The sequence below is a fragment of the Aulostomus chinensis genome, chromosome 17 (genome assembly GCF_037954235.1).
Source record: "Aulostomus chinensis isolate RoL2024-O1b breed Wild chromosome 17, RoL_Achi_v1.0, whole genome shotgun sequence".
Classification (NCBI taxonomy): domain Eukaryota; kingdom Metazoa; phylum Chordata; class Actinopteri; order Syngnathiformes; family Aulostomidae; genus Aulostomus; species Aulostomus chinensis.
Window position 1 is genome coordinate 24,230,150 of NC_141336.1, and position 21,929 is coordinate 24,252,078.

Genomic DNA, 21,929 nt, shown 5'->3' on the forward strand with positions numbered 1-21,929 from the left:
GGAGGATAAGACGCTTCCCCTCGTCCTCAGCACTTCTTCCACTATAGGCTGCCTCGCAGATTAGGATTGAGCAAGAAAACCTTTGTAACAGTGATTTCTATATCTAGATGTAATCTATGGCTTGATAATATCATAGTTCGTGCACCTGCCGGGGAACGACGGATGCTAATTAGCATTTCTGCTAACTGCGGCATATTTTCAGCTGTATTCATACTGATGTTCATTCATACGTGCTTCCCCTTTCAAATAAAGACGAATATAAATGAATCTTTCCCTGGATAAACCAAAACAAACGAGAAGTTAAAATGTTCCTCTTTTATTTTATTTTTTTTACAGGAAAACAATGATTTTATGGCTTTTATCTACATTCACAGACGCGGCACTGACCTCTTGTCACGAGGTTCTTTAAACATTTGTTCTTCCTTTTTTTTTTTTAATTGTTGCTTTTGCTCAAATTACATTTCTGAGTGCATCTTCCACCACAGAGTCTTGCGTGGTTATTATTTGAAGCGCAATTACTGCTAATCAGTTCCAAATTTTGCCAGGATAAATGACACTCCCTGTTCAGAGTGATGATGCGATTGCATTTTGCAGCCGTCCAGAGGCTTCGTGTTGCGGCCCGACGCGTCAGACTATCCAGCAGGTATCACTTAATTGCCTGGTACAGGGAGAGAAGAAGACTGACAGCGGACGAGATACTTATTAAAACTGAGAGAGCCGGTTCCAATTCTGAGACGAGACAAAATGAACTGTGGCAGGCTCCAATTTCACTTTGCAATCTGGCCGCGGTCAAGTCAGTTTTATTTATACTGCACCAAATCATATCAGAAGCTCTCAGGGTACTTTTCCTCACGCAGAACTCTTTATAGTGTTTACAGCAACAGTGGAGAACTTTTCTCCACTCAGACAGCTCTGCCTCGTCAGTGGTATTAGTAAAGATCCCTAACCACACGAACGTGTCTTATGATGCGAGTCTGGCGAGTCTTTACCAGGAAATCATATAATTACTGCATAAATGCTGCCTGCTGCTTCTCCCTCATTAAAACTGAAAAGGTTTTTTTTTCTTATTTCTCAACTTTAACTGCTGGACACAAGTTGTTCCTCACTGTTTGTGCCCTGGAGGCTTCACACTTCCACACCCAGTGTTGGTAGAATCCCCGACCAGGACCCGGATATTTGTGATGTCACCAATCCTGCTGCTAAGCTGGCCTCTCAAAATCCCATTTTCAATGAAAAATCCTCCTTTCCGGTAACGATGGTGACACCAGTCCCCTAATTAGTCTGCACAGATGAAGCTCAAACATTCAACTGGAGGAAGAAAGAGAAAATTACTTTTCTGACTGCAGGGAGACTTTAACAATCAGGCGACAGGCAGGCAGCCTGTCAATCCTGTAATTCAACATGAGTCTGCAGGTTTTTGGGCCGTGAGCATCGTTCTCATCGTCCGTGTTCCCACACGTGCTTCTACCCAAACCACCGCACAAGTTCTTCGCTATAAACCTCCCACATGACACAAGCATGTTTCCTTTGCAGCCTGCGACACACAGGTGACCTTTTTGTTACAGCCTGGTTAGGTTTTGGGGCAGAACACTGAGAAACGCCGACAACAGACTGAAAAACCAGCGCTGAGCAGCGGTCTAGTGTCCGTCCACTCGCTCCCGCCGACCGACCCGCGTCCTTACATCCCTTACAGTATATGATGTCATCCCTCTGGTGTCTCCAGGTCGTCACTTGGAGTTCACACCAATCCCATTCTAGCCTCTGTCCTTTCCAGCGTCTCCAGTTCCAGCAGCTAACCAGGCTCAGGTGCTACACAGTGACTGAACATTCCAGTTAATTGTGCTGGTTGTGTGACTGGCAGTGAGTGGACGTGTTCATTATCTTGCTCCAGCCTGAAATTTCTCAGAAAGTTGGATTTTTCGTGACATTTGCCAGGCTCCAGATGATCGTGTTCCCCGGGGCAAGAGTCAAATTGACTTAGGTGACGGTCTGACCTTTCATCTGTTGCCATCATGAGGTTGACATTTAGGGTTTTGAGTGAAATATCTCTATCAGGGTGCTTTGCTGATGAATTTTCTTCAGAGATGGAAAGTCTAATCAGTTTTTCTTCCAATACCAGGGCCAAACTCCTCTCAACCTCAGCTGCACTCGGTAAAGCCAATCAGCTAAAGTTGAAACTCTACGACGCAGAATGCGATGGTGAGGAGCGGAAAGAAAGATGAGGTGAGACGCGCCATGTCACGCACGCTGGCACGCGAATGTCAGCATGCGACGGTGTGGGAACCATAGACAGGGACGGTCTGCTGAGGTCGCTGGCGTGGCCGCGCTCATGTGGTCTCCAGGAAGTTACCGGCGTCCTCCCGGACATGGCCGACGCATCGACCTGCGAATGACATGACGGTTCACGCTCGGGAGCGTCACGTGTTGAATGAAGGCAGGCAGCACATTCTGACCATTATCCACAGCGAACGAGATCAGACGGTCGGTACAAGCTGACTGTCACCGCTGCATCACAAAGGCATGGAACAGCGAGCAGGGAACCTTGCTACCTCACCTCCAGCCCTCAGGAGCGTTTAGTCTGGGAGGCAACCTGGAGCGCCTGTCCTCACCGCGGCGAGTAGAATGTGACGATCCCGATGACGCTCCACTCACGTGTCCTAGTGGCTGTTAGTTTGATTGATTGGGTTCCCTGTGCTGCCTTTGTGCACGCAGTCATTGTCCTCACGGCCGTCTTCTGCGCTTCCTCCTGCTAAGACACGGTTTTACCACCTTTTCAAAAGCGTTTTTCACATCAACCGCAGCGAGACGCCGTCCCTCGTTTATAGAAATCGACGGAATCATTCACCACTGGTTCAAAACATCAGATCCTGCTTTCTTGTTAAACACATTCTTTCATTTGTACCATTCTTCTGTTGGTCTCTTTTAAACACCTTGATTGAAATCTCATTGGAGCCTGCCGTGTTCCTGGAGCTGTCAGCAGGTGCACATCGCTATCTTATCATGCAACCACCAGCCCTTGAGGGGATTATATTTACTGTGCTGCCGTAGGCGCCTTTGCTGACAGATTATATGAATTAAGGCCTTATTACGGGCTGCGTCCAGGACCTGCGTGTACCAGTGAGTTGTAATAAGGGCAGAACTGAGGTGAGTCAGCGGCAACTGGTCTGATTACAGCAGCTGGACCTCAGGAGGAAAACCCTGGGCTCATCCGGGGTAAACCCAGGCAGCAGGAGGACGCCGCCAGCCCCTCTGAAGGGTGATGACCCAACATCAGGTTATATGACAGGTTGCACAACAGAATAACAGACAGAGACACTTTGGGTCATAGGTATTAATTGATATTTTATATTCTTTTGTAGCAAAATGTTTTCACACAGAAACAGTTTTCGTTTTTTTTTTTTTTGTCTTGTTTTTGTCCTTGAACCTCAGGTGAGAATCATGACTATGTCAAGTCACGTACACACTTATATTGTACTCTTAGTTAGCGGCGTGAAAAAGGATGTTACACGTTTGCAGGTTGAAGAATCAATTCACTCAAATGACAAAATCATGTGTTTGTTTTATTTTAATTTCTTCTTTTTTTTTCAATCGCAAGTGGTACCAATTCATGCAGTTCCATTTGTTCTAGACTTCGGGGAGTGTAAGACGAGGCGATGGCGTCGGCGTGGCGAGGGACAATCTGGGTAATTAGACTGAAACTGGAGGGTTTTTGGCTTCGATTTAAGTGGATTGATCCTTTAAGAACAAACACTCTCATGAAAAATCCCTTTTCAGTGGGCCAGCTAACAATGACCAAGTTGGTACACCACAGTAAAGCACCTTCTCACTGTTTGCTTCAAATGAAAAGAAACGTACAACTGCACAACCCCCCTCCCCCCCTCCCTCCTGCCACCGCCGCCCCTCCCCTTTTACATTCTCACCCAATAATTGTACAAAAAAAAAATGCCAATATACAGAACGCTACAACTAGGGAGCAAAAACAATAAAAAAAAATGATGAACACCCCACATTTGGAAATGCAGCAAAGACCCACAGGATATTGAGAAAGGCATCAATATGTGCAGGGATGTCTCGGTTAGGCAGTAATCTGAATAGCCACTAATTCAAAGAATCCTCCTGCAATGTACAGCTCCGTGTGAAAGAGAGTGAAAGATAGATGGCTCCTCAGATGAAACCAGTCAAGTAAACCAACGAAGGTTCTGCTTCATGCAACCTGGTCAAACTGGTTTTCAGGGATTTTTTTTTCTCCAGCTTTTTGGCCCTTGGTGATGTTTGTCGTCTCAACTTCACGTCATCGGAGCAGCGCGAGGACTTGAAGCAGGCTAATGCGTGTCACTGTGCGCTCTTGTCACTCTCTAACGGAGCCCAATGGGTTATTGTTTGTGCTGTCTAAAGAGAGTGCAGCTCCAGCTCTGCGCTGGAGGAACGATTAGGCGGCTTAATGGAACAATTGCCATGTGTGGTTATTGTGCACCCTCAGGCTTACACAGTCGACATCAGTGGCCCTTTGGACTCCTGGGACAAGTATCACCAGCATTAACTAGCGAGGACGACACCGAGCCGCTCTCGAAGACGTTAGTTCATGTTTTCACCCACTTTAATATTTCACTGATCTGTTGAGCCTGATGGTGTTTGACCGAAAAGTGACTGAATGAAATGTCTTTATGAAAGTGTGTGTCTTTTTTAAAATTCTCACTAAACAGCTGCCCCTCTGCCTCCTGATGAATCACTCAAAATAATAAATAGTAAAAACGATGGAAAACGTAGATGAAAATAAAAAAATGACTTTGTTTGAATTTGTTGATGGGTTCCTCTGGGACTCCTTCCTACTGGAGCAGTAGTCCCATTTCACGCTGAGGGTCCAAGACATTGTGATGCACATCCACTTCACCACAGTCGAGGCAAATCCTCTTGGCATTCAATTCTTTTGATAAAGACTCAGTAAATCCACTTTGAATTTCTCGTCTTTCTTTTCCTCCCTTTTTTGTTGTTGTTGTTTTTGTGTTTTTTTCTCCGGGACACTACCATCTGTGTTGGGAGTTACTCCATACAGGATGTTCCTGCACCGCCACAATTCAGATTCAGACATTTCTTTAAATACAGTTACAGTTCTGTCCGAGGGTTGAGGCGACGGCCAGGAATCTACCACTGTAACTGTCATTTCTCACATAATTACTCAGGCAGTATTCACATGTTGAACTTCACGTAAAGGTCAACTCCCTCGGGAACTTCTCTCCCTTTACAATTGTGTTCTTGTAGTTACTGATATAGATTCATCGTTTGGCCAAAGACAGGTCAGTTCACGCCCCTCCACTCAGACTGTGCTTTCCATCACCCACTCCGAGCTCTCAAACGTGGGCTTTTCATCCTCGCTGTCATCGTACTGCAGCAGCATGCCGTTCACAGACAGGCTGCGCTTAGTCCAGATGTTACTGATCCTGCGAGGATAGTTGCTGCGACACTGCGTGGCACCAACGTGACCCATGTCAAACGAGTGGCTCCTCTTGGGCTTCCCCTCCTGGGGCAGGCCCAAGAGGCGTCCCAGCATGGTGGTGGACTCAGCCCTTCCAAGCAGAGGTTCTTTGTCAGATGGGGGTGCCACAGCCACCTTCATCATGGCAGTGGAGGTGGAGGCAGATCCAGAGGCCTCTTGGTGGTCTCTGGCTACCCCTCGCAGCTCCATTGACGTGAAGGCCCCTAAAAGGTGGTCCAGGTTTGGCCGTGCTTTGGCGCCGTGTCCGTGCCTCCTGAACTTGCTACTGGGCAGCGTGCTGCATTCGCTGCCCTGCATGCTGTAGCGGTCGCCTGCCCCTCTAACTGCTTGGCTGTCTAGTGAGTTAGAGGAGGATGACGATGAGGAGAGGCTGCTCTGGAGGGACCCACATTTGAACTCCACCATTTCCTCACGCATGACCACCACAGTGGATTTGACCTGTGGCGGGGCGCCATTGAACCTGTTCAAACCGCCATTAGTCTGCGAGTATGTATTGCTCACAGTCGGCAGTTTAATAGTCTGGATACCGCTGGTCACCTTGTAGCGCACCATGAGGATGATGATGAACACCAGCAGCGTAGCGACGATGATGCCTCCAATGACCAGGATCATGGTACCACCCAGGAAACCACTGTGGAGAGACTGGCACTGCGGGTAGTCGTCCCTGGTGATGAACTGGACACAGCCCACAATGTTGGTGGCAGTGAGGGTGGTGGCGGTGTCATCCCAGATGGCCAGTACGCACAGGTCGTACTGCATCCCCGGGACCAGGTTTGTGACCACGAAAGCTCTGTTGGCCATGGAGATCATCCTGCAGACAGAGACAGAGCGGACATGTGAACACACTCAGGCTCGGCCTGGGAGTTCAAGTGCAGTGTTGGTGTGTTGTGATGCAGATCAGGGAAACGGCCACACAAGGCATGCTAGGTAGCTTTTAAGGCCCATCTTCAATCAGAAAGATGATTTAATCGGTCCCAGTATATCCCAGTTGACATGCACGACGCAGTGAGGTCACTGTCAAAGCCACTTGTGGATATTTGTTTTAGTTCTGAACATTTTCTCACATGTTCCTCATAACGTGCATGAAGACCACTCGCTGCTTTTACTCCAGATGTTTAAGTTTCTCCAATTAGCAAAGCCTCATTGGTTTAACACAAATGCTACAGGAGGTTAATTCTGCTCAGTGAATTGGAAATCAGTGAAATCCTGTAGAATCACTGTTTGTTTTGTGTAGAATTCAGCAGTCGACGCTTTTCCCAACCAACCTGTCTGTCTCCGTCCAGCTGATCTCTGTTACTGATGATAGACAGGAGAGGATTCACTGGTCCTTAAACCTCCAAACTGCTGCTGCACCAAAATCACATTTTAAACTCTGCTGATCTGTGTCATTGTGCCAGGATTTGTTCCTATAAATGCAATTAACTCGACTGATGAGGTCAGATTTGAACATCTCTAATAAGTCACAGATAAATGGATATAGACATGAATGAGGTTTCCAGTGAAACGACTAAAAGTGATTTCTTCTTCTGTCCCAGATGTGTTTAACGGTCAACCGTGATGCTAAATGACTGTGGAAGCTAATTTGAAAGGCCAGCAGTTATGATGTGATTAAGAATCTCTGATACTATTCATATCTATACTGCAAAAGTCGTACTAGAACTGCAGTTTTGACCGGCCTGCGGGAGGGCAGGGCCGGAACATAAACACGTTCACTATGTTTGGTGTGATAAATAAGTCAAGCTGTGAAAGACAAATGGCGCACTTTTACAAAATTGGCCTCAGTGTCGAACAATATCTGGTTCAGGATCTTTTCAGCTTCAGTCACATTCAGATGTGGCTTGTGGGGATGATTGTTGAACCAACACTGGAGTTTCTAGTACAATAAGCCATCAACTCTCTATAGCTCTCATTGTACAGAATATGGGTGGAAAATGGCCCTTGAAGACTCATAACCATATTGTCATCTATAAATAGATCCCTCAGTTGTCCAGTGCTGGCTTGCTGTTCTCGTACAGTAGCCTGTGTGAATTGATAGCTTTGATCCCTTTGAGCTGCCTCCACCACAGAGCCTGGACAACGTCAGGACCGGACTCCATTATTCATCTTTAATTGCCCTTTTCCATAACCAGGAAGAAGCTACATCAGCTGATGTGTTCGAGGGAAGTCGTGCTCCTCCTGATCTTTCTCCTCCCCCTACGTGCCTTTGATTGATTTTTAATCATGCGATTGCTCAACTGCGGGCAGTGCAGCAGAGTCAACAGACTAAAGCGGCACAGTAGGTGTTCATGTGAAAACCATAAAGCCGGATAAATATTCATATAAAAACAGTATTTGGCTGCTTGCTCTGTGTACATTTGCCTTTCTTCCAGCTTTCAATTACTCTTCAATGCAAATGGACTCTGTGGCCCATTATGTGAGGTGATGTGCACGTGAATCGATTGCTTTCAGTCTTTTTTTTTTTATTATACTTTTTAACCTTTTTACATAAACCGGTCCTGACATAGATGCATATTGAAAGCACAATATTAGAGAATAACTGAAAGTTAACTCTCATATCTGAGAGTTTTGTCAGCAGGTCTTGGGTGTGTGTTTCAGTACTTCAGTGTCTCCATCATTGATGAAAATGGATTGATATTATTTTGGCATGACTACCTCGCCAAAAAAGTGTTAGCGAGAAACTCAGAAACACATTAAATTGCAGGGGTGGCAAGTTTCATCGGAGTGTTTGAGCTAAATAATATGTTTCTTCAGTACTGTGGGCAGTTCTAATCTCATTCCAAGTGAGCGTCTTGCTTCACATAATCGTCAACTACGTTTGGGTTTAAGGCTTTTGCTGGGTTGCCCAGCACAGGGAGAATGTGAAGGGCCCACAATCCAGTATGTTTTTCTGGTGAGGTGTTGCTAAAGGTATTCAGTATCGGTAAACTAGAGCAGCAGCCCTCCACAATAGGCCACTTCACCAATCCCCACACTACTCTGATGTTGTAAATACTATCTTTAGCATTCTAACCATACTCTGGAGGGACCTATCAATGTGTTAAGAGCTTTAAGCCACCAGAGCTGAAGGGGATTCTCAATTTCAACACACTGGCTGTGGCTAGTCTTCAGGAGCGTAGCATAATGTACAGCAAACACTGGAGAATGTCCTCGAGCTGGAAGACACCGTGTATTCTATAGAATCCCATCTAGGACTCATAAAAATGGATCTATCTGTTTTCTCTTTTCTAGCTCAATTATCCTTGCTGAACGTTATTGCTTTCCCTGTCTCATTTGTCATAGGAAATTGATTTCACAGAGCCCAAAGATCTCCTGCTGCAGTCTCCCAGCTTATATTTTATGGACTTGAGCAGCTTAAGTGGGATACATTAAAATGGAAGTCTATAATCCTTTTTCTTGTTGGATTTCTAATTAATGGTTCAGGGCAAGGATTTCACTTTGGGCTTCACTTTTCTCAAAAGCGTGCACTTGCTCCTCGCTCACTCGGTGAAAGCAGCATCCTTGGCAATTGTCAATGCAGAAAGGAAAAAAAAATCTCAAGAAGAATTAAATAAAATGAACGTTGATCTCCGAGTAACACTCCAAACGTAATTGACTGGCTCAAGTTGATACCCTGCAAACAATTAGCCATCAAGAGGCTGAGCTGCCAGTGCTTGAAGTTAAAGATTAGACCTCAGGCTTAATATCTAAAGGGCCAGAACAGTTCCGGTCCAGCTTGGATGTAATCTGATTTCATGAGAAGTTCTTACCTGTAAATGAGGACTTCATCCTCAGAGCAGTTGTACTGGAGCTGATACATTTTAACCTTTGGAGTAGATTTGCTCACAGTCCACTTGACCAGAGCTGAGACGGCGGTTACCTCTGATACTGACACCACCTTCTCTGGCGGAGCTTTAGGCTCCCCCTTGCTAACCTTAGTAGAGCTAGTTATGTCAGAAAGCCCAGACTTGGACTGCGTGGTACGGTTTGTACCGTTACTCAGATGTGGGAGCTGAATGATTGACAGCTCTATGAAGGCGGTAGATTCCCCGGCAGCATTAGCGGCTATGCAGGTAAAGGTACCATAATCCTTGGATGTGGTGACTGTTATGTCCAGGGTGCCGTTTTCATAAACTGTGGCTCTGGATGAATTGCTGATCAAACGGTCATCGGGAGCGACCCAGTGCACCGTTGGCATCGGATCTCCAACTGCTTTACAGCGCAGACTTGCCGTTTGGCCTTCCAGCACCATCAGCTTGTGAGTATGTTGTGTGATCAGTGGAGGCTCACAAACAAATTCCTCCTCGCGAACAGACCAAAAGTAGCGCCCCTTTAAACTCGTAGGAGAAGCACAAGTTTCCATATCATCCTCTCGCTCCAGCCTCCGAAGCCAAAGCACTTCACAGTTGCAATGCAGTGGGTTCCCACCGAAGCTTAGAGAGAGCGGAGGAGCGTACGGAGTGCTCATCACAACGTTGCTTTGGGAACGTGCAAAGATAGGGTCCGGAGGGAGCTTCTGCAGGCGGTTAGAAGTGAGGTCCAAACGAGCCAGTTTATCCAGATCTGTAAAAGTCCCTTCAGGGATGAAGGCGATGAGATTGTGGTCCAGACTCATCTGATGGAGGTTGACCATCTTGCGGATGGCTTCCCAAGGCACACTGCGCAAGTTGTTATATGACAAATCCAAATCCTCCAGTGTCAGTAACAGGTCATCAAACGACGATTTGGAGATCTGGCTCAGCTGGTTGTTGTTGAGTATCAGGTGCTGCAGGTTGACCAGGCCCCGGAGGTCGTCTGGCCCCAGCTCGGTCAGCCGGTTACTGTCAAGGTGCAGGGATCTCAGGGTCTCCAGGTCAATGAAAGAGAAAGGCTGGATGGTGCTGATGGTGTTACGGGACAGAGTGAGATCCACCAGACCTGACATGTTGGCAAAGTCCTGAGTGGTGACCTTGAGGATGAAGTTGCCACCCAGCCGCAGCTCCACAGTTCGCCGGTCAATGTCTGGTGGGACAAAGAGCAGGCCTTTTGAGGGGCACAGTGTCCCAAGGGACTCTGACAGGTTCTGGCAAACACAGTACTTGGGACATGCATGGACCATCATAACTGCGATTCCCAGAAGCAGGAGACAGATGAGCACTTTGTCCATGTTAGTTCATAGAAAGGGAACCTGCAAAAAACAAAAACACGAGTCAGTTCAATTGTGACCTGGATACTGTGGGTATCAACTAGTAATATATAATATACTAGTAATATATTTGTCTTTTGTCCAGACACACAATAAGATTTGATCCAACTTTCTCATAATCTATTCTTTCCCACAACTAAAGAAAAACAGATTAACGCAGGTGGCTCCTTGGACCATGAAGGTAAAACACGCTCACTTGATGAGCTGGGCCGATTATCATCCTTGAGGAGTTTTAATATTAATATTCTCCATAATAACTCTCATATGCATTTGTTTTGCAATGCAAAGAAGGTGGGAGAAATCACACGAGGATAGTCTGAATGGAGCTCAGGATTAAACGAGCATGTGAGTCATTAAAATAGCTTCATAGGCTTGTGTGAGCTGTCATAAATACACGGACGCGCGCGCACGGGAAACTAGTTCACACGTAGGGCACATGTATGCAGCAGTTCATCAGCCTGCCAGCTCATTTTTCTGATATATCTGTGAAAGTAACTTCTGGCAATAACAGCTACACTGTCCTGCTCCTTACACACAGATTATGCAGTATAGGAAAATATTTTACGAGCCACGTGTGTTCGACTCCTGCCCGACGAAATCAGCACGCCTCTGTGAACACCTTAACTCTCTCTCACACACCTGGCTGACTCCTTAGAATTCACCGTCACACTTGGTTTCATCCAATAAGCTTTTAATTCCCCCAAACATTTATATCATTAATTCCTCATAAACTCGAAAATCTAAAAATCAATTATAATCTTTTACTTATTTAGTTTTTACAGCAGCAGCATTCATTAATGGTAACTATGATCTTCTGTATGTTTGGAGGCATTGGTATGGACAATGGTAATGCGTCTATCGACCAGATGTTTGGGCTCTCACTCACTGTTGCTGGTGACAGGGTGAGGCTTACCTGCAACCCCCTTCCTGTCCAACACGGCCTTTCATTAACTTCTAAACACAAGAGGGAACATATACTTTGCAGTGCTGGTTCTTAATTATATTCTATCACGACTGGCAGGGAAAAGAAAGTCACAAATAATCAAAACACACAAGGTGAACGAATACCAGAAGAAGGAAAAATTAAATGATTGATGTTGCTGGGAACCTGAGACAAACACACGCTCCCTGTTTCAGAGCAGGTCATATTATAGAATCCAATCAGCAACCAGAAAACTGTCAGAAACTGTGAAAGAGGGATGAACTCTCTCCAAATAATTGCAGACGTGATGTATGCGGTTCCGACGCCCTCAGCACTCCGGAGATAATCCCCAGCAGGCCTCGTGGTGAGAGCTGTCAGGGATGACAGACAGTTTCTCCCATGGACTTATTTTAATGGAAGCATCTTAAATTTCTGCCTGAAAACACCTGCAAAGTTTTTGTTCTTTTGATCTTCCTTCTCCCGAAAGGTGACAATTTTGTTAGTTACGCATTTTCACACACTTTGAAAAAATGAAATTGAAAAAATAAAAACAAAATACTGCCGAACTGCAAAAAGAACCTCCTTGAAGCAGTTCAGAGTGACTTCCAATCCTGCTGCAGATTCCCATTAAAGTCTTTGTCATAAGGAGTATATTTTTACAGAGTGGAAACAACGAGACTGAGCGGAGGAAGAGGAGGAAGAGGTGACCTTTGCAGGATAGAGGGGGTTCTGTCACATGGCATTGAGAACCATGGCTGATGTCTAAGGTCTATATCCATTTACTCTTGGCCTTTACCGAGGCTGAAACGCCATCAGAGATTCAATGCGAGGGACAAAGATGCTACTGAAATACCAGCAGCCACACACAGTTTAATGGTGCTTCAGTGCTGATGATGGCATAGAGAACAGGGATATTCCTTATTAACTTCGGAACGGCGGCGACTGTCTGACCTGCTTTCCCCGCCTCGCTGGAAACACAAGTTCACTTTTTATTTCATTTGTAACATTTGAATCATGTAGCGCTTAAACGCACACTGGTCCTGTGTCAGCGTACTCAAGTTAAGATTTGCCTCTCTGGTTGTCTTAAAATATCGTTGGTTGTAAGAAACATAAGCAGACGTTTTTCAGCAAGGTCTGCAGAACCAGCGGGGAAGGTTTAGCTTTTATTATGGTGATTATGAGCTACGTCAAAGAGAAGGTCAGCTCCCATGTTCCCATGCTAGTTCTCTCGTCAGCTCCCATGTTAGTTCTAACGTCAGCTCCCCTGTTCCCACGTTAGTTCTCTCGTCAGCTCCCATGTTCCCATGCTAGTTCTAACGTCAGCTCCCCTGTTCCTACGTTAGTTCTCTCATCAGTTCCCCCGTTCTCACGTTAGTTCTCTTGTCAGTTCCCCTGTTCTCATGCTAGTTCTCTTGTCAGTTCCCCTGTTCTCATGCTAGTTCTCTCGTCAGCTCCCCTGTTCCCACGTTAGTTCTCTCGTCAGCTGCCATGTTCCCACATTAGTTCTCTCGTCAGCTCCCATGTTCCCACGTTAGTTCTCTCGTCAGCTCCCATGTTCCCATGCTAGTTCTCTCGTCAGCTCCCATGTTCCCATGCTAGTTCTAACGTCAGCTCCCATGTTCCCACGCTAGTTCTCTCGTCAGCTCCCATTTTCCCACGTTAGTTTACTCGTCAGCTCCCCTGTTCCCACGTTAGTTCTCTCGTCAGCTTCCATGTTAGTTCTAACGTCAGCTCCCCTGTTCCCACGTTAGTTCTCTTGTCAGCTCCCATGTTAATTCTAACGTCAGCTCCCCTGTTCCCACGTTAGTTCTCTCGTCAGCTCCCATGTTCCCATGCTAGTTCTCTAGTCAGCTCCCCTGTTCCCATGCTAGTTCTAACGTCAGCTCCCCTGTTCCCATGCTAGTTCTAACGTCAGCTCCCCTGTTCCCATGCTAGTTCTAACGTCAGCTCCCCTGTTCTCATGCTAGTTCTCTCGTCAGTTCCCCTGTTCTCATGCTAGTTCTCTCGTCAGATTCGTGGGTTATGGATTCAAGCATCCAAACATGGATTACACTGAGAAGAACCACAACTTGGTTTTGTTGATCATGGTGGGCGCTCGTACTTCTGCTGGCTTTGTACTTTCTCGTCTTCAGATGGGTCCTTAATGCTGTGCTAACTACTTATTTTTGTTACAGTACATTAAACATCGTCTCCTACTAAAACTGCCTCGTATGTGAGCTTTAACAGTACCAACTGGAATCTTGATGGTGGGTTTTCTCACACATTAGACATCCATCACACATTCTCTTTGCAAGTTGTTCGGTCATTCTGCGAGGTACATTAACGCCACAGAACGGCTGATCTAATCTGCACAGCACTGCAGACACATTCACACGAGGCCTGCAGTCATCTGGACATATTCTAGAGATTAGTGCTACTTGAACTAATGAGTAGCTGCGAGACAGAAGTCAAATACTCTTGTAAGTCACATTAGACAAAAGCATCTGCTGAATGATGGAGCTTTTCAGTTTTCTCTTTGTGCTTTTTCAGTTTCATGGTGAAGAGTGAAACCCCACCAGCACAGCTCCCCTCAACTCTTCACACCTTCTGTTTGATTCCAGCACGTTCACCTTTTAGAATCCAGAAACTCGAGCCGACTGATCAATTTTCATTAGCCATTTCCTGAAAAGTATTAGATGTATTTATGGAACTGATTTCCTGTCAGTAGGAAGAGTTCTTATTGACTGATGATGGACATTGATTGGTTGATGTTCAGCTGCCGGCTCAGTCGGTTGAGAACGGAGTTGGACAGATGAAAGAACCCTACCCTCTCTCTCTTCATCTATCTATATGCATATATATTAATACTGCACAGTTCATCATGGAGGTTTGACATTTACAGCCTTTAAAATGCAGAGAACTAAAGAACCTGCAGAGCTTGTCTAACCTAAATATGTACAGGAAGTGACAACACTTATTTTTAACCATTAAAACTTCCAATCATAGATAAACTGAGACCGGTCTCAATATCACAGCGCGTTCACAGCCTTCACACACATTTCCTCACTCGCTGCACGACAGCTGCTCACTTGTTGAAGAAGTCAAAATGACATCTGAGCAAAGAAGAAAGCTCTTGAGGTTCTGTTGTGTCTGAGAGGCAAAGACACGAGAAGTTCTTCTCAGCGATGATGGGCCGTCTCAGCTGTGATCACTGGCAGGACCTTCACCTGACCTTTGACCTTTCCTTAAAGAGTCGGGCCGAGCTGAAACTTTGCTTTCCAGCATGGAAGTCACTATCTAAAAGGAACAGGCGGGCCTGCCTGCTGCTGCACTGAGAGTAGGAAGACTGAAACAAGAGACCTCAGACTTCCTGTTACTTGCGCTCCTTACAACAATTTAAAAAATAAAAAGGTTATCTGGTGGGCATCAGAGGTTCTGGTAGGTGGTCAACAGACATGCCAGCACCACAGAAACAACTTTAATAGAACGTCAATCCCTGGTTCAAAAAAAAAGAAAAGAAAACGGTGCTGTGGTTGGTGGCTTATGTTGTTTAGTCATTTGGAAAAATAATTTGTTGTTATTCTTTGCCGAAATCTTCTTGAAATGACACTGTCTGTTGGGCATCATGTTGCAGGAAGTCAACAAGGTGTAGTTAGTTGAAGCATAAACGGCGCCGTAAATGGGACTGGAGCGCCCGGCTGCAGCTGCACTTCTGACGCGCTCTCATGTTCTCACAGCAGCGACCAGCAGCTGTCACCATTGTTGTTGAAGCAGGGACGTTGTTTGTCCTCCACAATAAAGGATCCTAATTGATTTACGTTGCCGTCGTCTCCTGGTGCCGCCACCAAGCAATGAGGCGTTAATTAGGATTTTATTACCTTTGGACAGAGCTCGTCCAGCTTTCCAGGTGCTTAAATGTGTAATCTTCTCATCTCGACATTGACAAGCACGCAAATATATTCCCCCCCAAATCCTGAACCATCCCGTTATTCAATTTGCATGAAACTGTTCAAACCTTGAGAACTTGTTTCCGTGATAGTGGATGAAGTCATTTCTGTAACCCACTGCAAGCGTGTCAGTCACAGCGGACTGATGGTACGGTCGTCAAAAGCGAGGTGTTTTCTGAGCCGGCGTTTGTTGTACAAGGATAACCTTCAGACTAACATGCCTGCACAGCTGTGTCGCCATCTGTTTAACAAAAATCCACTGCAGAAAGACTCGGCCCTGAGGGACGGGAGGATGTCATTGAGAGCCTCGTCATCACTCGGGATCAACAAACATTCATTTAACGAAGCCAGAGCTTCCACACAAGCATGCTAGGACTTCTGCATCATTTCTGTGCCCACATCTCATTATTGTTGTTTGATTATCTGAAATGACAGTGAGGACAGACCTTGGCCTTGTGGCCCAGTCGTCAGCCGTGGTGAGCGGCGTAATCTCCCGATGCACACGAGGGAGAAGAGTACAACACACCGCCACTGCCTCCTAAACAACAGCGAGCACGCTGAGCTCACCAACCGTCCACATTCCGCCTCTCTCTCTTTCCCCCGCTAAGCTTTGATGGAACGTGTCACTGGATGACAGCTCCGTAAACCTGACTGGGCTGCGTACAGTCCACTGATGTCATGTTGCATCATCGGCGAGCACTGACGTTCAAAGTTGTGACAAGACTTTCTCACTGCTTGTCAGAGCAGCCGGCATGTACAAGAGTGTCTCATACAGCTTTAAACTGACAAACCGGCAGTCTCTCCCTCCCTCCCTCCCTCCCTCCCCTGAATCACAGCCTGGCATCGCTGCATTTTTACGATATGAAAATAATATAAAGTCTTGCCAACATGAAAAATCTTGAGATTATAAGACTTGAAAATAGAGGCAGCACATTCTGGTCAACGCTTCCCTGAAGGCTAACGAAGCCCTGCCCGTGTCTGGACGAGCTGAAGGGGGTCTACCCAGTCAAGACGTTGGCTGCCAAAGATGAAAAGGTGCAGATAGTTTAGCTCATGTGCTACAACCGGCTGCTACATTATACTCATTTTTGTTTGTCTTTCATTGTTTTGTCTATCATATATTCATATATATATATATATTTAGTATCAAAACCTCACATCGTATCTTCCACACATTAACAGGCAACATCCTGGTTAAACAGCAGACTTCAATTCAAAATCTATTAAAAAAAAAAAAGCGCACTTCCTGAAGGAGAGATGTTTGTCGCATGGACGTACACAGAACCATTGTGGGGCTCGCCTCTTACACGCTGGGCTAAATCAGGCTCCAACTGATTTCTTGTGGAGTTCTGACCACAGGAAGTTTTCAAAAGTTCAAAAGTCTAGTTTGTCTTCTCTGAAACCCAACCTTTAATCTATAGATTGATGTCATGTTAGACGGGAGAAGGCTTGGACATGGAGATGGAGCAGCAGTACGACACCAGCGCCTAGCTTCAGATCAAGGAATGACATCAGTATCGATTTATTCGCCGTGATCTACGCCGCTCATTCAACGGCAATCAAAAGGTGATTATCTTTGATCTACTGGCGCCTTGATGATCGGCAGCATTGTGTTATTTTCCTCCTTGCCAACGCTGAACTTGCTGGGTCGTCATGTCACTCAGGCACGCTTTAGTAACATGAGCCTGCGTCTCAGTGGCGTCCTCTGATGTTCCCATCGCTCTTCAGTGGCTATTTAATGAGTGTTTCTGCGCATCGAATGACCACGAAGGAGAAACGTTAGAATCATGGCCTCTGGACAGGCAAATAGCTCAAACCTGTAAGAAGTCATAGCTTCGGGTCCGTAAAAAAACCAAAAAAAAAACAAACGTAAAAGGGAAAATTAACTACAAATCCCAGGGTGCACTTCAATATGAAATATTAAATCACAGAGCTTAAAATTTTGTGTGCTGCTTACGGTGAGCAGAATCTGAAATTTCATGCTTGGTAGAGAGCCACTAACACATTCAGCAGCTTAAAGTATTTAGAATTTTCTTCAGCTCTCATTCTCCTGCGGCTCACGGTGGCTGCGAGTATTTAGAGCCGCCTGCAGGCCAGCGGATCTACCGAGCAAGGACACCCAGGTCATGTTTTTATGAGAATTTGTGGGTTTAAGAAACCTGAGAAATATTTTACAATTCCAAATAAAAACTCAGAGTCTGCTTTAGCTTGAAATTCCAGTATTTGTTGAAGAATAAACAGACAGAGTTGACTGCCTTGAGGCCAGAGTTTGATTGTTGACTGTGGTTGAAGGAAAGAAGCTTTCAAACCTTCAGACGGGAGAACAATGATCATTAAGAGAGATTCCAAGTGAAGACCAACACTCCTGATGAAGCGTTTACAGGACGAAATGTGTAATTAGGTTAACCGTTAACTCACAGCAGGATGCAGTAAGTTGAGACATAGCAACGCAAATACATTTTAAAGCTCCGGTTTTCACTCTAATTCTGGTTCTTATTCAGATGTTGCGTGTTTCTTTCCTGATTAACACTGAGGGGAACATTTTCTTCCCAGCCGTGAGAGCTGAGCCAGTCGTTACACTCACCGCAAACTTTTAATCCACAACTTGAGTCCAAATGGTGTTGTGGCCGTTTGGCACAATTCTCCAAATGTATCTGTTTAAAAAAAAAAAAACCTATCCATATCTATCTATCTATCTATCCATAAGTGCAAACTTAATTATACACTGAAATTTAAGAGTTTGAACGGTTATAAATGTCCTCTGGCGGAACACCTCCAGTACCTTCACTGGGTGCCACTGAATGAAAGCATTCCCTCTGTAACTGCAGCATATTGTAATAAAATAAACTTGAAAGCAGCCTTAAAAATCCTGTAGAGAGAAATGACCAGAAAAATACCAAGTGTGTTTCTCAGAGGGCATCTGAGAACTGGATAATCAGCTGGAGATGGCTGGATGACACACTTACTGCAGGGCCCCTTCATGATCTTCTTAAGTCTAAAATTGTTCTTTCAGACAGGGTGACCTTTTTAGCCCCGCTTTTAGTCTTCCAGATGGGAGATAAAGCCTGGTGGATTTGTAAGAGGTATAGCCAATAAATTCAGGAGGAGCAAAGAGTTACAAATACCCATCAGGCTTTGCTTCCTCTCTTCTGTAAGACTAAAGTCGGAGCTAAAAAAGTAAGAATGTTTTTTTTCCATGAGAACATTTCATGAATGAGGCCCAGCAACACTGCCGCCTGTTTGCAGGAGAATTGATGTGGGTTTTTTTTGGAGCTGCTGTAACATGAAACGCAGTTCTGTTCCTCACGGTTTTCATGAAGAAACTCAGCAGTTACTCAAACACACCTGGTTATTCCTACTTTGTTCTTAAAGCTTTTCACTCAACGCTGGAATCAGCCAACGAGCTGCCACTGAGAGCCAGTCGCACATTCAAGACTGACAGAAGACAGGTTTCCCTTTTATACCATTTTACCTGAAAGATCCCAGACGTTCTAAGTTCCACAGCACAGACTGTGCTAATAGAGAACATGTCAATAATTATGAGATTAATACTTGGGTTCATCTTTGATCTTTAAGACATCGAATGTGACAGCAGTTCCTTTGCGTGCCATCATAAAGGGCGAGGTCCCATATATTTAGACCAAACGTTCTCACAATATCCGACGGCAAACACACGCCACACACACTTTAAGAGTGACTGCCAACACAAACGGGAGGTCTCAGCAACCCACAACACTATCAAATAATTCATTGATGCTGCTGGAGGCCAGCAGTTAAAAATAAAAATGATCCTTTTAGGCTATTTACCGGAGTCATCCTAATTAACCTTTATATGATGAGACAGAATGTTGCTAAATAGAGATGAATAGACACAGTTATGTCCCTGAATGCACCTTGAATGTCTCCAGTGCCTCATATGAATATCCAGCTGGAAGCACATGATCATAGTTTATAATCTACTCCGTGTAGGAAAGTAGCAGAAGCGGTTGCTGGGATGCTAGTGGCACAGATGCAAAATAAACAATTAAAAAATGTTAATCGTTTAGGAGAGAAATTAAAGCCCATGACTTGGCAAAATTTAAGGTTAATGGCAAAACAAACGGAAGGCACGTTGTGATGATATTCAGCGGCAGCCTGCCTGAAACGAGCTTAATTCACATTCAGCAGCGAATGCGCCAGTGGAGGTGAGCTGAATCATCGACACACAGAGCAGGTCGGCACGCTGGAAAAAGCGCCTGAAGCGTGATTATGACAAGGACCCTGCAGATGGAGAATCAGGCCTTTTTACAGGAGTTGATTTTCTTTTCATCCACCTCGGTGACGCAGCTCGCCCCGACCATCTGGAGTTTGTCACACGTTGACGGAACACTTGACATCACTCCGCCTCTCTCGGTGTAATTAGCTCGAACTGTTGCAGGCATTGCTGGACAGCCACACACACTGTTGCTGCATGTTTAGACCGTCGCGTCCTTTATTCACGTGTCACCATTTGACAGGTGAGATTCATCACTCCTGCAGCTACAAACAAGTTGTTGTCATGAGTGGCAGGCAGTGAACAGGTTAACAGAGCTTCAGAATCTTTCAGCAAACTTCTGTAAAACAGATCACAAGCACCCGCGCAGTGGCGCCATCGGGACAGATCGTCTCAAACACGGCAGCAGCTCGCAATCTCATTCTACAACCAAACCGAACACCGGCTTATGTTTCTGAAGACATCTGAGGCAAGAAATAAAGAATCTTCATTCATACTTGAGCAGTTTGATCATTTCACCTGAGACTCAAGAACCGGCCATGCAAATCACTGCGAGGAGAACTGTGAGCAACAAACCGTTTCAACAGCTTTGGGTTTTTTTTTTCTTCCAGCAGAAAATGCTGACTTCTACCTTCTGGCAGCACCGTGGTAAAGCTTGTGTTCAATTTTGGCCCAAAGACACTTGGTTCAGGTTAGGAAAAGATCAGCGCTCAGGTTAAAATAAAACTTGAATTATAAACAGCTGAAAATGTCACAAAGTCTTGCTAAGACTTCTTGTTAAGAGGCTGGAAACAAACTGAAAACCAGACATCTGCTTTGCTCTCCCTGTGCGAACGACTCTCAACAGAAGCCTCAAGACTCAATGTTGCAAAACGACTCTCAACAGAAGCCTCAAGACTCAATGTTGCAAAACGACTCTCAACAGAAGCCTCAAGACTCAATGTTGCAAAATCACACGCCAAAAGCAAACGTCTTATGAAATATAGAGAAGTAATCTGTAAGCCTTTTCATGCAACCAGCTGATGATTACCCTAAAATCCAAGATCCCAGAGGATCACCAGTAACCTTCACCATCCCAGGTCAGACAGACGAGTGGTGTTTCCACCTGTTCCACATCCAAAGACGACACAAGAATAACTGATCCTTTCTAGGTGAACTTCCACCTCCACCAAGTCCTGAGTGGATGCAGCTTTGTCTTCTAGATTATATGTCTGGGAAGGTAGGCATTTACTTTCTGAGGAGACTGAGGTCAGGAGCAGAGAATGATTCAGTCCTCTGCACGTGTCCATTCTCTCGCTGGCTCGACCGCTCAAAGGCCGAAAGACAAACTGTCCCTGTATGGTGACATGAAGGCCCAATGTCATGTTTTATTTGAGGAAAATAAATAGGTTTTTGTTCAGACCGGCTGAACTTTCTGTCCCTTTCAAACTCATAAACCAATTTGGGATCTGATGAGGCTTCATCAGATCTGAGAGGTTTGTGTTGGAACCAACCACATCTTCATATCGGTGGTTGAACAGATGAGTATCATGAGACCATAAAAATGACCTCACTCATGAAATGTTCTTATGTTTTGAATACCCATTCGGCCACTCTGAATTAAAGGAGCTCCTGCGATCGCTTGAGTGGAACCTGGCCACAGAGGCCCCATTTCCCTCTGACGAGAGACACTGCTGTTATTTATTCAGTGACATCAGTGACAAGTTAGCGAACAGCAACAACAGTGGTCAGACACAAAATATCACAATGGCTTATGGGAATGATGAATTATACCCAGTCATATGTTTGCCTTCTCCGTTTCTTTTTATCTTTTTGTAAAGAATCACATGTTTTGTGGTCAAGATTCACCTGCTGGTTCCCTGCTTTCAGATTCTATATGAGGATTTCCTGCAACATCAATGGAGAAAAGGATTGAGGAACGACTTCTGGAGCAGAACCTGTTCTAAAGGTGTGCAGTCACTGTGGAGTCACAGCCGTCAGGCTTTGCTTCCTGCCTGGAAGACTAAATTGAGGGCAAAGAAAAACCACGAGTATTTCAGATCATACTTGTGTGTCACAACATTTCATGTACGTCCCTACATGGGTAAGAGTTCTTCTTTTGTGGGAACAAAACAACAATAAAATCTCCAAAAATCCCCATCGAACCATCACAGCTCCAGCATCCCTACCAGTAA

General features: G+C 45.3%; 1 protein-coding gene across 4 annotated transcripts in view; it reads right to left on the minus strand.

Annotated features, from left to right (window-relative positions):
• Positions 1-3,335: 3,335 nt before the first annotated feature.
• Positions 3,336-21,929, minus strand: part of LOC147246869 (leucine-rich repeat and fibronectin type-III domain-containing protein 2) — a 114,664-nt gene continuing 96,070 nt past the window's right edge. For all 4 annotated transcript variants that reach the window (XM_086182501.1, XM_086182497.1, XM_086182498.1 and 1 more), the window contains 2 exons: positions 9,241-10,637; positions 3,336-6,305 (listed from right to left, as the gene is read on the minus strand). In XM_086182501.1, coding sequence (XP_086038627.1) covers positions 5,315-6,305; positions 9,241-10,616 — 2,367 coding nt within the window. In that variant the 5' untranslated portion in view covers positions 10,617-10,637 and the 3' untranslated portion in view covers positions 3,336-5,314. The remainder of the gene's footprint in view (positions 6,306-9,240; positions 10,638-21,929) is intronic.